This window comes from Cryptomeria japonica, chromosome 6 (assembly GCF_030272615.1).
Source record: "Cryptomeria japonica chromosome 6, Sugi_1.0, whole genome shotgun sequence".
Taxonomy (NCBI): domain Eukaryota; kingdom Viridiplantae; phylum Streptophyta; class Pinopsida; order Cupressales; family Cupressaceae; genus Cryptomeria; species Cryptomeria japonica.
In genome coordinates, this window is record NC_081410.1 from 674245732 (window position 1) to 674261771 (window position 16040).

General features: G+C 30.9%; 1 protein-coding gene across 1 annotated transcript in view; it reads left to right on the plus strand.

The window, feature by feature from the left end:
• The first annotated feature begins 1147 nt into the window (after positions 1-1147).
• LOC131036405 (serine carboxypeptidase-like 42) overlaps positions 1148-16040 on the plus strand; it is a 110136-nt gene continuing 95243 nt past the window's right edge. The window contains exons 1-8 of the mRNA XM_057968291.2: positions 1148-1304; positions 2811-3087; positions 10915-11022; positions 11129-11221; positions 11341-11433; positions 11522-11607; positions 11944-12201; positions 12396-12529. Of these exons, the coding sequence (XP_057824274.1) occupies positions 2853-3087; positions 10915-11022; positions 11129-11221; positions 11341-11433; positions 11522-11607; positions 11944-12201; positions 12396-12529 (1007 nt within the window). The 5' untranslated portion in view covers positions 1148-1304; positions 2811-2852. The remainder of the gene's footprint in view (positions 1305-2810; positions 3088-10914; positions 11023-11128; positions 11222-11340; positions 11434-11521; positions 11608-11943; positions 12202-12395; positions 12530-16040) is intronic.

Here is a 16040-nt window from a genome sequence, read left to right on the forward strand (position 1 = left end):
TTACATTTAATTTTTTAGTTTTAATAATACAAAAATTTTATGATAAGTTTGAAAATCGGTTAGTTTCCAATCGTTGTCATTATATTGCTTCTATAATTGAAAACAGTTGCCTTAAATTGAATTAAGTTGAATGTCCATGTGGTGGATGAGGGTTTTGAGAAGAAAATTGCATGTAATTTGGGATGATTTTAGCTGTATAGTTTTCCTAATTGCTAGTTGCGGGACATGGCTCATTTGTGATGAGACACTTATTAGATGGTAGATTCATTTGAGTTGGTCTTTAGGTTGATAAGTTGATGCTAGAATCTTGTTGGTTTATCAATTGATTTAATTCTATTAAAGCACATTTCAATATTTATGATTTAGTTCTTAGATATAGCACATTTGCTAAAAACCCTTATAAAACTGAACTCATAAACCTCCAAGTACAATGTGTTTCACTTTATTTCATTGCAAATCCACAAATATAAAAGAATTTAGGAGAAAGACCATATGATATGATTGTCATGTGATTTATAGTGAACTTCAAAATATAATAGATATTTTTCAATGTAGATATAACTTTTTTTTTATGATAAGTAGTTTTTAGATTTATATTTAACGCTAATCTTAATTTATTTTATATATTATAAATATTAATTATTTTAAAATTTGATATCTGTGAACATATATTATATAAAAAAACATTAAAAATAAAAGTATGCTCGTAAATATAAAGTGATTGATATAAAGCAATTTATATTTTTTAATAAAATATTAAAAATAAATAAAATCAAACATTTAAAAAAAAATTAAAAAAATCCACAGCAGCCCAAAAAAGAGCATCGTCCAATAACAAAATCTAAAGTTGAAAATTCTAATTTTCAACTTTGTTTTAAAGAACTAATAATTTGTTTAAAAAGTGCCTTTGTTAAAGACAAGAAGCATCAAACATATGTCAAACCAAAACCAACCGAAATTTCGGCCATGCCGACTCTCACCTAACCGCGTTGATCCCTACATGACTTCGTTGATATCACTCACGGACAAAAAAACCAAACATTAGAAGTAATTAAAGATGTTACGCAACTGAAAAAGAAATAATTTAACTGGGACATTTCTATATTAAGAATCAACGATTTTAGCGTCGTCTTATTAAACTTTCGACATTTCTATATTAAGAATCAACGATTTTAGCGTCGTCTTCTTAAACTTTCACTATTTATTTATGCTCAACTTGACAGAGTTCGAAAGTCGGTATAATCTCTTTCTCAAGCGGAGCGATTGGCATTTCTGTGTTGTTCGCTGAAATCACGCATTTGCAGGTAAGTTATGAGCTTTATTTTCAATTCTGAAGTGAAAAATAAAGGGAAATCTGTGTTCGACCTTTCATTCTGCATCTTGTTAAGCAAACTGAACTGTGGAAAGTTTTATTTGTCGTTAATATATAGATCATTTATTCTGGTTTCTTCAGTTAAAATCTTGTTAATCTGAGCAATAGTAATGGTTTTGTACCTTTTTTCTTCAACTATTTAGGCGGATTATAGAGAAAACTAAAGATAAATCTTTATAGATTTAAAATGAAAACAAAATTGGAAAAAAAATTGAAGTAACAAGTTTGTTTTTTCTGTTGTATAAGATCTACTATTATTGTATAAGATCTATTAAATTCTTAATATAATTGTTCTTCAATCTTTATTTTCATATTGTTTTTTCTTCCGAGATTATATCTGCAATCTAATTTTTCAATATCTTCTTTTCCGGCGATGGATTCATAAAATACTGTGAATGAAAAAATATATAAAATCAATCCAGAAGTAATCTTAATATTTTTTTTTCTGTTGTATAGGATCTACTATTATTGTATAAGATCTATTTTTCTTAATATAATTGTTCTTCAATCTTTACTTTCATATTGTTTTTTCTTCCGATCGAGATTATATCTGCAATCTAATTTTTCAGTATCTTCTTTTCCGGCGATGGATTCATAAAATACAGTGAATGAAAAAATATATAAAATCAATCCAGAAGTAATCTTAATATTTTTTTTTCTGTTGTATAAGATCTACTATTATCGTATAAGATCTATTTTTCTTAATATAATTGCTCTTCAATCTTTATTTTCATATTCTTTTTTCTTCCAAGATTATATCTGCAATCTAGTTTTTCAATATCTTCTTTTCCGGTGATGGATTCATAAAATACAGTGAACGAAAAAATATATAAAATCAATCCAGAAGTAATCTTAATATTATATGTCATCGATGATGGAAAACTCATGGCAACAATGAATCTTTTGCTTCATCTTCAAACATGTACTGATATAAACAGACATAAGTTTAGAGCTACTGTATATGTTATCTAAAATGATTTCAGAAAACAAGCAAAGATCTGAAAAAAAATATTGAATTAAAAAAACCTAATTTATTTATTGTACAAAATTGACTGTTTTCCAGTACAATAGTAAATCTCTTACTTCACCTTTAAACATGTACAAATAAAAATAGACTTATCAAACAATATAGAAATAATATATACATGATCTAAACAATATTAAAAAATAAGATACAATAAATAGGGATTAAAAAAAAACTTTAAAAACATCTATGACTGAAAGATTTTTTTAATTTTCTGTTTCAATCATCTTGTTCAAAATAAAGACTAGATTCCTTCCCCTACATTCCTTTGCTGTCATTGAATGCGCACTTTTCCTCCCTCTAAAATCATGATGACAGTGAGTATTTTGACTTGAAAAGTATTTTTCTCGTCTTCAAAAGTATTTTGACTTTGAAGAGTAGTTACTGATTAACGCGGTTATTTGACTGAAACAGATCCAAAGATTGGGCGTTGAAACAGGGGAGGTGCCTGCCAAAATGAGGTTATGGCTCTGTTTTCTGCTACACATTTTACTCTTTACTGCTGCGAAAATTAAGGCGGGACCTGCGGAAGATTTAATCGATAGACTTCCGGGACAACCGGAAGTAAATTTCAAGCAGTACGGGGGATATGTTACGGTAGACAAGAAGGCAGGACGGGCTTTGTATTATTATTTTGTGGAAGCAGAAAATGATACGCAATCCACGCCTCTTACCCTGTGGCTCAACGGAGGTATGTACCTTCTGCAAACTGAAATCCTTTCGAATCTTTGCGATCTTACTTCAATTTGAGATCTTTCAATTTCGTTGGTTTTGATTCTCAAATTGCAGTATTGTGTGGCTTAAATCAATTTGATATGAGATGGCATGACGATTCTTTTAATTGTAAATTCGAGACTGATTTTTTTCTCTGTATTTTAAGCAAGTTATGTTAATTGTAATTTCGAGATTCATATTTTTCTCTGTATTATTCAAAAAATTATGAGTATACTTTTGGGGATCTTTCAGCTGCGAATAAAAGATGCAGGGCACTTAATTACTTGAGGGAAAAAACGATTTTTTAGGATTCGTTTTTAGGTGTCTTTTTTATGATATTTTTTTTAAGGTTGGTTAAGTTGTTGTGATTAGGAGATCCATTTTATCAAAGTCATTCACATTACAAATTTCTTTTAATTAAATTGTTATAATTAGAACAATTTATTTTATTAAAGTTACTAACATCAAAATTGTGTTTTGGTTATATTGCTATGACTAAAGATATTCATTCTATCAAAGTCATTCAAGCATCAAACCTAACCTTCAACATATGTTTTTGGAACTTGTACCTTAGTAAAAAATGGCGTGACACATTATCATTCCCATTAAACCATTTTTTTTTTTCTTGTATATGAGTGTTCCCAATAGCTCACAATATAATGTATAGTAAAACTTATACATCCAGTATTTTTTGGTAGTGAAAACAATATTTTTACTATAATTTACCCAAAAAGAATTACTTCTAAATTGAAGGAAGTATATTCATCTTTATGTTAAGTCTTTTCTATGAATCTTAGTTGACTTGGCCCTGTCTTTTTAGGCATCTTCTATTTTGCTTTGATTTTCTCAATAATTTTTTGTTAGGCATCTTCTATTTTGCTTTGATTTTCTCAATAATTTTTTGTTAATGTGATCTTGCCTTTTTAGATATATTCTTATTTACGTGTGTTTTCTCAATAACCTTAATTGATATGATCTTATTTTTTAAAGATTTATATATTTATTAATCAAGGACCTTTCTTCTTTTTTTATATATTTTTTTTATGGTGATGGATTTTTCTTCTATAACTTCTACATTATTATTTCTTTATATATATAATGGCTAGCTATGGACAATGCTGCTACCATTTCTTGTGATCATTCTTCTTTATTATCTTCCTTCAAATATTTTACTCCTTATATACTAAGTCATTCTCAACACTTTTTCTAATAGTTTCAATGGTGAAGTTCCATGATCACATTATTCAATAACGTGTACCTTCCTCTTTGGTCTTTCTATTCTTTGTTTAGGCTCCCATATTATTTTCCTTTTTCGGATCATCCTTCTACAATACTATATTTTGCTAATCTTTCCAATTCTCCTTATTTTCTTTTTATTTAAGGATGTAACAAAGGGTGAGATTCTAAATTCATTGGTGTTTATATTTGGCTCATACAAATAGGTGATTATACAAAACTCTTATTTTAAGTTCACCTAGACCCCTGCCTTTCCTCGGTCTTCTTGATACTTAAGGAGATGGTCTCAATATCCACTTAGACAATTGAACTCTTTTTTGTCAATCTTTTATTTCAATAATACTCACAAATTAATATATATCTCTTTGAATCAAAGATTTCATTATAAATAAATATATTATCATAATGTTTATAATTCTGAAAATATCTATATATTTTATCAAACTCTTTAGTGTCTTCCACATATGAATTCTTGACTCCGAGTATTCCACCATGTGTAGTATATAACTTCCATTAAAAACTCCTATTTTTATTTAACTCCACCACTTCCTCTAGAATCCTAGACATTTAAATTTAAACAATATAATATGATTACTTATATATAATATTAATATTAATAGTTTCCTTAATGGTGTAGCACCAAATGAATGGATATGGTACTGATATTTAATAATTATCATCACGTTCCCTACTTTTTTTCTTCATCCTCTTGACCTCATAAGCTATATTCTCATGTATTTTATCTCCTCCACAAGTGGCACTAGGGAGGGTCATTTTATGATGTGGGGCATAAAGCTTTGCGTGGGTGCACACAAAGACCATTTGTTTGTCCCATACGGACATGAAAATAATATAAATCTTGTGAAATGACGTGTACCCGACCAAATACAGATGGTGTGGGCCCACCTCAAGCCAAGACAGAATGCATCAACGTGGAATGGAGATAATTGGATCCTTTCATAGTGGGTGTTGCATGTCCATTCATCTACGCATGTGATGACGACATATATATTTATATAAAAATGATTTTTGAGGATTTTGATTTGATTTCTTGTGGTGAAAGAATACAAGGAGAAAGAAATAAGTGGATTTTTAAAAAAAAAAAATTTAATAATTTAATAAGTTTATTTGGGTCACACGGGAACTTTTCTCAAATTTTTAGAAATGGATAGTAGTTTTTTTTTTTGAGTTTGTCATACATGGTCAAGCCCCTACTCTAGTTTTCGATTTCAAAGGGCAGTCTAAATGTAGAAACAAGAAAAATAATGTGTCCTCCTATCCTAAGTGCTTCTAAGAATCATAAGGCTAATGAATATGAAAATAAATCCTATAAATGCAACTATTGTGAGTACAAAATAGTGTGTATAGTCAAGGAGATGGAGACCCCAAGGTGGCAAGGGCACTACAAAAGTAAAAATAAATATTTGAAAATATAGAGAAAAATTGATAAGACAATATTTCCTCACAATTTTGGTGAAGCCAAAGGACAAAAAAAATGATGTTGAAGAGTATCGCTGAACTTCCAAGTTATATTTGTATGTTGTGAACTAAGTTATAAATTATTAGTAAGAGTGACAGAATACCAAAATATCATGAAATTAAGTGATTGAATGAGATAGATTGTGATAAAAATCTAAAATGGGAAGAAAGGTGAGCAATATCAAAGCCTAGGAACAATTTGGATTCACACTAAAGTGGTTAGCACTAGCCTAGGTATGTAGTGGGTGGTAAAACACCTAGAAAAAACTACCAAATGACTACATTTATAGAGGTAACTCTATTGACCCTAGATGAGATAACAAGTGGAAGATTTCATCCATTGATTCTCATTTGTAGCCAATCTAAGCTTACTAATTGCAAACATGGTTTTTATCAACCTCTACTTATTCTCACTTGAGCATGTGAGCCTCTCTCTATGGATTTTATTAGTGGGTTGCTTACTACTTTCAAACATCATGATTGTATTTTTGTGGTGGTATGCCTATTTTCAAATATGTGCATATTTATCCCTTGCAAGAACATTAATGCTCCTAAGTTGAATATTTTTTTAGTAATGTATCGTTTTAGTTTGGTTTTCCTCTCTCTATTATTTCTTTATTCACGACTCTATATTTTTTAATCATTTTTGGAAATCGGTTTGGAAGGTCTTTGTGTGTTAACTTTGATATTTTATAAATTTTAATCCATAAACGGTTGGGTGCAAGAAGTTGGGTCCCAATTCTGCAGAAGTCTACGAGCAAACAAGTTTGTCGCTAGAAACGAGTGCTCGTTTTTTAAGAAATGGACACCCATTTAGCTTCGGGGCCCCGACTCATAAAAATAAAGTGGGTGCACGTTTTGAAAAATGGGTGCCCATTTAGGATCAGACCACTGTAGAGAAATGGGTGCACGATTTTTAGAAATGGGCACACGTTTCTAAAAATGTGTACTCGTTTCTTAAAATCCTACAAATTTCAAAATGGGTACCCATTTTTTGAATTTTAAATAATGGGTGCTTGTTTCATAAAAGATGGAGCGGGAAACACACCTATGCCTCGGTTTTGGCTTCGGGTTAGGCTTGGTGGGGCCAAGCTTATGCTTGGACCTCCAAAAAATGGCTAAGGCATTGGAATACCATATTTTTGCCTTGTCTTAATTTTTTGAAGGTCTTCCTAATCGTATTTTTTGATGAAACGAAAACCCATTAGATTTCTCACTGTCCTAATTTAAAAAATGTAAATTTCATAGTGATATAATTATTTTTTACTATTTTTGCATTATTTATTAGTCAAAAGTGGTACCTAAATGTAAAATAGTGAGGTTCAGTAAAACTTTAATAATTTTTTTGTTTTTACCTATTTTTTTGGAAAATAAATTATATGACATAAATATACATACACTTATTTTGAAGATTATAATAAAAAATTTAAAAATATGAAATTTTTATCAAATTATGGTGGTCGTACACCAGATGTTTTGAAAATGTAGTTTATAGTGAATTAAAAATTAATAAAAAAATATATTCAATAAAAAATAAGAAAAAATATTCTCATCAATATTTGGTGTCTTAGGTATATTTTCCCAAAAGGATTTGCAAAAATCCATTTATTTACATCAAAATATGGTGGACGTACACATGTGTGGTATAGTCCAGAAATAGGCATTTTGAAAAAGTGGTTTTTAAACATGCCTACTAAAATGAAATTTCTACCATGAGGGTATTGAAATAAATTACATATTTAAAAATTAGACTTCGAGCACTACATTTTCTTTTAATGAAATTTTTTCAGATTCAATCTCTAAGTGCCTCAAATTTTGACATCAATCAACAAAAAAATTAAAAAATAGGGAAAACACTTCCACTTTTTGCCCAAAAGTGGGACTCAACTTCTTGCAGTCACCTAAACAAATAGTCAAATTGAAACAATGAATTGAACTTCAATTCCATCTCTTATGTTCTACTACTTTAAGAATAAATAGTGGGATACATATCTTCATGTCCTACAACATAACTACAATCAGGCTACACATGTCTTCATGCAACATTCTTCTTTTGATGTATGTTATGGATATCAATCTCTTTATCCATATTATATCTTAGTTGCTCTTCCTCTAGCTTCTTCATCATACCAAACAAAGTAACATGGTCGAGATTCTTAATATATTTAAATAAAGTGAAGATTCATGCACAAATTGAAGAAACTCTTCATACTTATTAGGCTAAGTATAAGAGTTTTCATGATAAGCATTTTACCGGGCTTCTAACTTCACAATTGAGGATAAAGTTTGGATCTATATGGATTAAAAAGGTTTAAACTTTGACAATGTGATGAAAGGTACTCCCCTTGTAAACCCAAACACACAACATAAACAAAGAAGATAGACAGGAAAATGCAATAAAGAAACACTTGCTTTCTATAATCTCAATGAAAGGAAATTACAACATTTAGAAAAAATAACATGCAATAGCCACATGGGCATTCTCATTACAATAATCTTCAAGCCAAAGTCACAATCTGCACTACGGGAACTGTCCCCTTGTAAACCCTCATTGCCTTCATTATAAGATCAATAACTTTTGACCCCATCCGGGGCCTCTAAGACCCTCAAACATGCATTTGAAGTTTTATTGGATAAATTTACCCATAAAATTTGAATAACTCCCAAACACCACAAGATATTAGGACGATTCCTTCACCATTAGCTCCAGTTTACAAAAAATAGCGCTTATTAACAAATAGACAATATTTTTTTTGGGTGATGCAAGATTGTTGTTACACCCTAGATGCTCATGCATCATAACATCATATATCAATCCTATTAGATACAATCCTTGTACTATTATCTAATAGATAAGAGATAATGCCTTTAAATTTGATCCCATCATAACTTGGAATCCATGATGTGGTTGATGTTACTGAAGTAAAAGAATACATGACTGACCTTAGTGGGAAGTTGATGTTCCTTTATTTCATCATAAGCATAATACTCTATAGTTTTAACCTCCTTTGGATGTAAATACTATTTTTGAGGTTCACACATGCTCTGTTAGGAGAGGGACTACCACTCATACTTGATTGGTTATGAGGATAGCATACCAAACCAAGATAAGTGGCTTTCACAAGCATCCTTTGAATAGATTTTCCCCATGTATTGAGGAGAATGAGTGAACACTTTCCTCTAAATTGGGAGGAACTGATAATAGTTATCCCCTTCATAGAATCCTCATTAAAATTAGACTCAAGTAATATTTGAGTATAACATTCTTAATAGTTATAGTTTTTTCTTAGAGGAATATTATTAAATTTTATATTCAAAATTCTTAAATATTATTTCTTCTAGAATCATCTTTGTATTCCCTTAAAAGACATATTGAGTAAAAATATCTTTTTCCATTCTTGTGGGCTTGTATTAAGAGAAAATGATCGATCTCATAGCTAAGAAGACAACAAACTACTAAGGAGTGAAGTTTTGATAAACTTAGGCTTATTCACCTTGTAAGAATTCTTCATAGAGAGAAAATAGATTGACGTTCTTCTCCTTATCTAGAGGTTTTGAAACTATAATATATAGAAATTTTAGAGGTATCCCACTATTAATAGGTAGAGGATTTTCCCCTTATTTTAGTTATTCTTTTGATTCCTTACCATCATCTAAGTATTCACTTTTTTGGAAGAAGTATAATTTCATGAAGGCTTGGCTTTGGAAGTAGTGAGGGGATAATATTTGACATCATGTTTAGGAAATTGACACTTATAATAGTTAATTAAGCTGAGATAGATGACTCTTTGAGTATATAATATTTGGCCAGTTCAAATTTCAAGTTCTAATTCTTTTAAATGTTTAGAAATATTTACCTCAATGCATACATGTTTTTATGGGAAAGTAGAATTTATATTTTAGATCGTACAATATAGTCCAAAAAGGCCACTAAGCTAAAGGTATGCCAATAAACATGAAGAAAAAAAGAACTAATAAGGATCTCTCCTAAAAAATGATAAATTCACTAATCTAAGGTGTAAATAATATCAAAGATCTAGTCTCATGTACCAAGGACCATGCTTGAGAGTGACTTTAGAATGAGTAGGAAAATAAGAAAATCCCTTATTGGGGGTTTGGACAACATCAAGGTAAAACCCATGAAGGGCACATGAATTTTTAACCCATTCCTAGAAAATGCTTTCAAAGGGAATCATCCAAAAAAACATAACTATTTAGTGCATAATAATTTTCTACTCATTTATAGGTGTTATCAAATTTTGGAAAAAGTAAAACCACACCATCAAAAAATTTAGAATCTACATTACCATGATGAAAAAATTCTAGAATGAACATTAGAGGATATTTTTATGGAGGAACCATTTCCTTGTGCTATCAAGTGAAGAGAACTAGCATCAACTACTAAAATGGTGGGCCTTGAAGCCATTTAAAAAAAAATAGTTGTCTAAGGGTAAGAAAAATCTACAATAAATATACATAGTTATATTATTTCCTACTCAAAGAGAAGATTAGTATTAAAGACAATTAATAAAAAATACATGGAAGACAAATGCTAAACCCTACTAAAACTAAAAAAAATCCTTGAACTTAATTCAATCTTATATAAATTGAATAAATTTTAATTGATAAACAGAAAAATACAAAATAATTAAGTATATATTTTAGTAAAAATGAAAAATAATCTAATAATAATTAAATATTTTTCCTTAAAGTATATATTTTATTTTATACAAATAAAAAATAACTAAATGAAAATTTAAAAATTAAATTGAAGATTATAACTAATAATTAATATAAGAACGCAATCACATATTGATCACTACAATTCCTATTTTGGTATGAACTAGAATCATACATTGTAAATTTCACAATATAACTGATAAAGTGTACTTTCTATCTACTACAAATGGGAATCACTCAATAATCTCTCTTCTCTAAATATAATTTGAATTTTCTTTTGATTTATAGGAAATTGAGTCTTCATTTTTTTAAGTGTCGTAGTTGATGACCCAAAATTTAAGGAATGGATTCATGTGATTTACCCTACCTTCTCAATGAATAGTACAATGTGTTTTCATAACTTTTATAGGGCCGGGTTGTTCTTCACTTGGAGGGGGTGCATTTACTGAGTTAGGCCCATTTTATCCACTTGGAGATGGTCGAGGACTTAGGAGAAATTCACAATCTTGGAACAAAGGTATCATAGCATCAAATATAAACTATTTAATACTTATGTATGCATGGAACATGAACTTTATGGTGATTCTAGATATTTCTTATTCTAACATGCTTTCGACATGCAGTATCAAACCTCCTTTTTGTAGAATCTCCTGTTGGAGTAGGATGGTCTTACTCAAACACTACTTCAGACTATAACCGTGGTGATGAATCCACAGGTGATTATTGACTAAATCTATATTACCTTTCATGTTCTATAGTTTAAACTAATTAATAACCTTGATGTTTTTTGATACAGCTATGGACATGCTCACAACCTTGATGTTTTTTGATACAGCTATGGACATGCTCACATTTCTTTCAAATTGGATACAAAGGTTTCCCGAGTATGCATTTAGAGACCTATTTTTAGCAGGAGAAAGCTATGCAGGTTAAACATCCACTCTAACATATTTTTTTAAATCTCATTAGGCATTTTTCTCTTTTCTTATCATAATTGTTTTTGTCTTGGAATATAGGTCATTATATACCACAATTAGCAGCTAAGGTGATAAAATATAATGAAGGAAATACAAGCTATAAATTCAACCTTAAGGGGGTACTTGTGAGTATTTTTCAAGTCTATTTTAATATTATATCTTTCATTTAGGTATTTAATAGCAAGGATATTATTGTAATTTTATTTAAAATTTGTATATGGTCTTATTATTAATTGGGAATACAACATTCTTAATATTGAATGAAAATTTATATGTACTAAGACTTGCATCTTTTGTACTAATATACAAATTCAAACATTTATCACATACGTGTAAATCATTTTATAAGTATTTTACAATTAATATGTTTTTTTGGAGTGCAATGTATTTCAGCATGATTAAATTTTTTTTCAAATATCTAGTATTTTAAAATTTGACTGCAATTTCTTATTTTTTGGCAGATTGGTAATCCACTACTTGTACTCAATGTTGATAGCATAGCAACTTTCGACTACTATTGGTCACATGGATTGACATCTGATGAATCTTATATTTCTTTCAAGAAAAAATGTGTTGATATTACAAATTCCAACAAGGAGTGTGATGACATAATAGATGAGATTGAAAATGAAGTTGGTAACTATGTTGATCCCTATGACGTAATAGTTGATATTTGTCCCACAGAGCTTATTGAACAAGAGCTCCGATTACAAAAAAAGGTGATTTTTTGATATGTTATATTATTTTCATAGTTAATATTAAATTGAATAGATAATCTATTTGCATTATTTCAATTTTAAATGAGAAAAAATTAGGTATACATTTTTGAGACATTTTAGTTTCTTAGTTACATTTTAAAACTCAATTATAAATTTGCTTATTAGAATCATGTTTGGGGTTCATTGGATAATAGGTAACCCACATGAGCCTTGGAACTGATGTTTGCGTGGATTATGAGAGATCATTTTATTTCAATTTGCCTGATGTTCAAAAATCACTTCATGCAAATACAACAAATTTACCATATGGTTGGAGCATGTGTAGCGGGTGAGTATTTTTTTTTCCCATAATCAATATAGCTTGAATCTTTTGTATGTAGTGTGCCATATATGAAGTTGAAAGTGTAGTAATCCCTTTTTATATTGACTAAAAAGAGTAATATACATTGAGCATCTTCACATAGTAATGAATTCATAGTTTATTATGCAATGATAATATATAATTTAAAATTTATAAATTAGTTGATTATTAATTAAATTAGGTTAATCAGATTATAAACATAATATATTTGATATGAAAGTTTGTAAGAAAAAAATAATGTGGAAAATTTATTTTAACAATGATAATCATTAGTACAAACCTTAATAAAATTCATAGTGGTAAGATAGTTTGAGGTCTATTTAGAATATTAAAATGTATTGATGGAGGGGCATCTTGAGTTAAATGGCAATTGGCATCACCCAAAAATATTTCCTATTAGTTTCTTCAATTTTGGTTTTCTTTGTAATTTTAGACATCTCTCTATAGGTGGAGTTCATGGAGTTGATTAAATTTGCAAAATTTGAGTTTCCACACATGAGCAGTTTTAACCACTAGGGAAATTTTTCAAAAGAAAATTTATTAGTTAAAATTAGTAAATTTTGGGCTCAAATCCTTTTATAGAGGTAGTATTAAAGGTATTTAGAAAAAATATGAAAAAGATTTCATATTTATATTTTTTATAGTTTAAGAGAAATTATTATGTCGATAAATTGCCGACATTTTTAATTTCTAGAGTTTTGTGAAGGATGGAGAAATATCCTTTTAAGAAAGTGATCCAGAGCTCACACGGAAACAAGGGTTATTTACCCACAACCCACAATATCACTCTTCCTAGATACCTTTCTTTCCACCTATCCTTCAAGGCATCCTAAGAAACTTGTCACAACACCTTTTAGACCCCTATGAACATCTAACATACCCCCTTGATACAACTTCTCACATCAAATGCCCCATTGATTCCATGTCATCACCAAGGCATTCACTTGACTCACAATGTCATTATTGCAGATGGTAGACTAGGCCTATATTACCATCATTATTTTCATTAGGGACCTAAGACACATGAAGGAATCCACTCTTTTGGTTCCACCACACCTTCTAGGGATACTTGCTTTGTAAAGGCTTGTTTTGCCACTAGCCTTAGTTTTTGGCTCTGTCATTGATAAATTTCAAAATTCCCACACAAGTCCCCAAAAAAATCCAAGATTAAGATACCCATTAGGCCCCTCTATAACATATTCCAAGAGAAGTCTTGGGTCTCAACATTTAGGGGGGTGAAATCAGGACTGGTATCGCTGGCCTAATTGATGAATTAGGTCACTTTTCCAAAGAAACCTCTCAGGAATGAACTGATTTCTTGAGACTATTTCTTGTACCAGATTCGCACACCCTCCAAACCACCAAATATACAATTGGATTGGACCTAGTCCACTGGTTTGTACTTCTGCAATTAGTTTTCCTTCATTCTCATGACCAGTCACATTAAGATGCCTGGTCTAGGGATTGGCTTTTCTCCCAACTATCTCAATCTCCCAACCTAAAACTTGATGCATCTTAAAATACATATAGAGGCCAAACTTTCCACCAGAGGCCATAGTTTTCCTATGGTTGAAAGTCAAGTTATAAGCATTTTATAGTCAAACCCTAGGTAGGTGTGGTTTTGATGGTTGTTTACACAAAATTGGCAATAAATCCCACCAAACTCAATGGATCGAATTCAAACCAATTGCAAAAGGAAGATAAATCAATGCCTTAAACATCCATGGGAATTCAAATTAATCATCCAATCTGTACAAGGTCCTACACACAAAAGAACAACAAAATAACCAGGGAAATAGAGCAGTTTTATTGATTCAAAAGAATGGATCACAACAACCTTGAATGCATCAACCTGCTGAGGCATAAATATAAATATTTCAACTTCCTCAACCAAAACCAACCGTAATTTTAACCATATGGCTATTAGGAGGTAAGGTGCACAATTGGTTCAAAAGTTGTCATGTAACTTTTTAGCAATGTTGCACTTTTTGACAATTTTGCATACATCGACTTTCCAACCCCCAAATTAAATTGTTTATAGGTCACACATGACCCATAACATAAAAAAAAATCAAAATTTATCATTTTCCTACTCTCCTAAGGTCTTTGACAAAGTTTGATGATATTGGCCTTTACATGCTTGATGGGGACCTAGTGGCATTTAGCCTTACAAAATGGTTTCAAAACCTTACAAGATGACATGAGATGATCCATGGAACCTTATTACAACAAAAAAACCCAAAAATATATGACAAGTCTTCTTGAACCTTCATGAGCCTCCTAGGTGCTCCTACACCATACTCTAGGGGGTTAGAAAAACTCAAGTCTCTTGAGGGACCGGGTCTGCAACAAAAGTGCCATCCTTCAAAATGTCTTCTTAATTCATCCAAGTGGCATCCTCAGCAAGTAGGCCACTCCATTTGAAAAGGTACTCCTTGCAATTCTTCTTTCTATCCTTCTTGATTACCTTGGTGTCCAATATGCTCTCCAACTTCAAGGGTTGGCTAGGCGGTAGATCCTTAACCCAACCTTCATCTTCTCCTGATTGCAAACCTGCATATGAACCTGCAACATTATCACCTTTGTAAGGAAACAAATCTGAAACATTAAAAATTGGAGATAGGCCTAAGCCTTGAGGAAGTTCAATATCATAGGCATTAGGACCAAATTTATGCACAATCCTACAAGGACCAATCTTCTTCATGAGAAACTTGGTTGGATGCCCCTTTGGAAGCCTCTCTTTCTTCAAGTGTGCCATCACCAAGTCCCCTACCTTATACTGCACATCTCGCTTCCTCTTAGTAGCTTTCTCCTTGTACTTTTCTATGTTCTTTTGAAGAGTTTCTCTCACTTTATCATGAATGTCTTTCATGGGCAATGCAAAATCTTCTCCTTGAGCACTTCATATTTCCATGCCTTGTAGATCCCCGAGTTCTAAGATTCCCCTTGGGTGAATCCCATAGACAACCTCAAAAGGACTCCTTCCTGTGGTTATATTGTTGGAATCATTCTAAGGAAACTTTGATTGAGGGATGATCATGTCCCATGCCTCTCCATGCTTCTTTGTGAGACATCTAATAAGATTCCTCAATGACCTATTCACCACCTCAGTTTGGCCATCAGTTTGAAGGTGATAGGCTGAGGTGAAAGACAACAAAGTTCCCAATTTCTTCCACAATGTACATCAAAAGTTGCCCACAAACTTAAAGTCCCTATCAGTCACAATGTTAAGAGGAAAACCATGTATTTTAACAATATTTTTGAAGAAGAGACCAACAATATGGGAAGCATCATTAGTATATTTACCTGGGAAAAAGTGAGCCATCTAACTGAACCTATCTACCACAACAAATATGCTATCAAAACCTCTTTGAGTCCTAGGAAGACCCAAAACAAAGTCCATACTAATACTCTCCCATGGCCTATTAGGAATAGGGAGTGGTTGATATAAACTTGCATTTGATGATGTTCCCTTAGC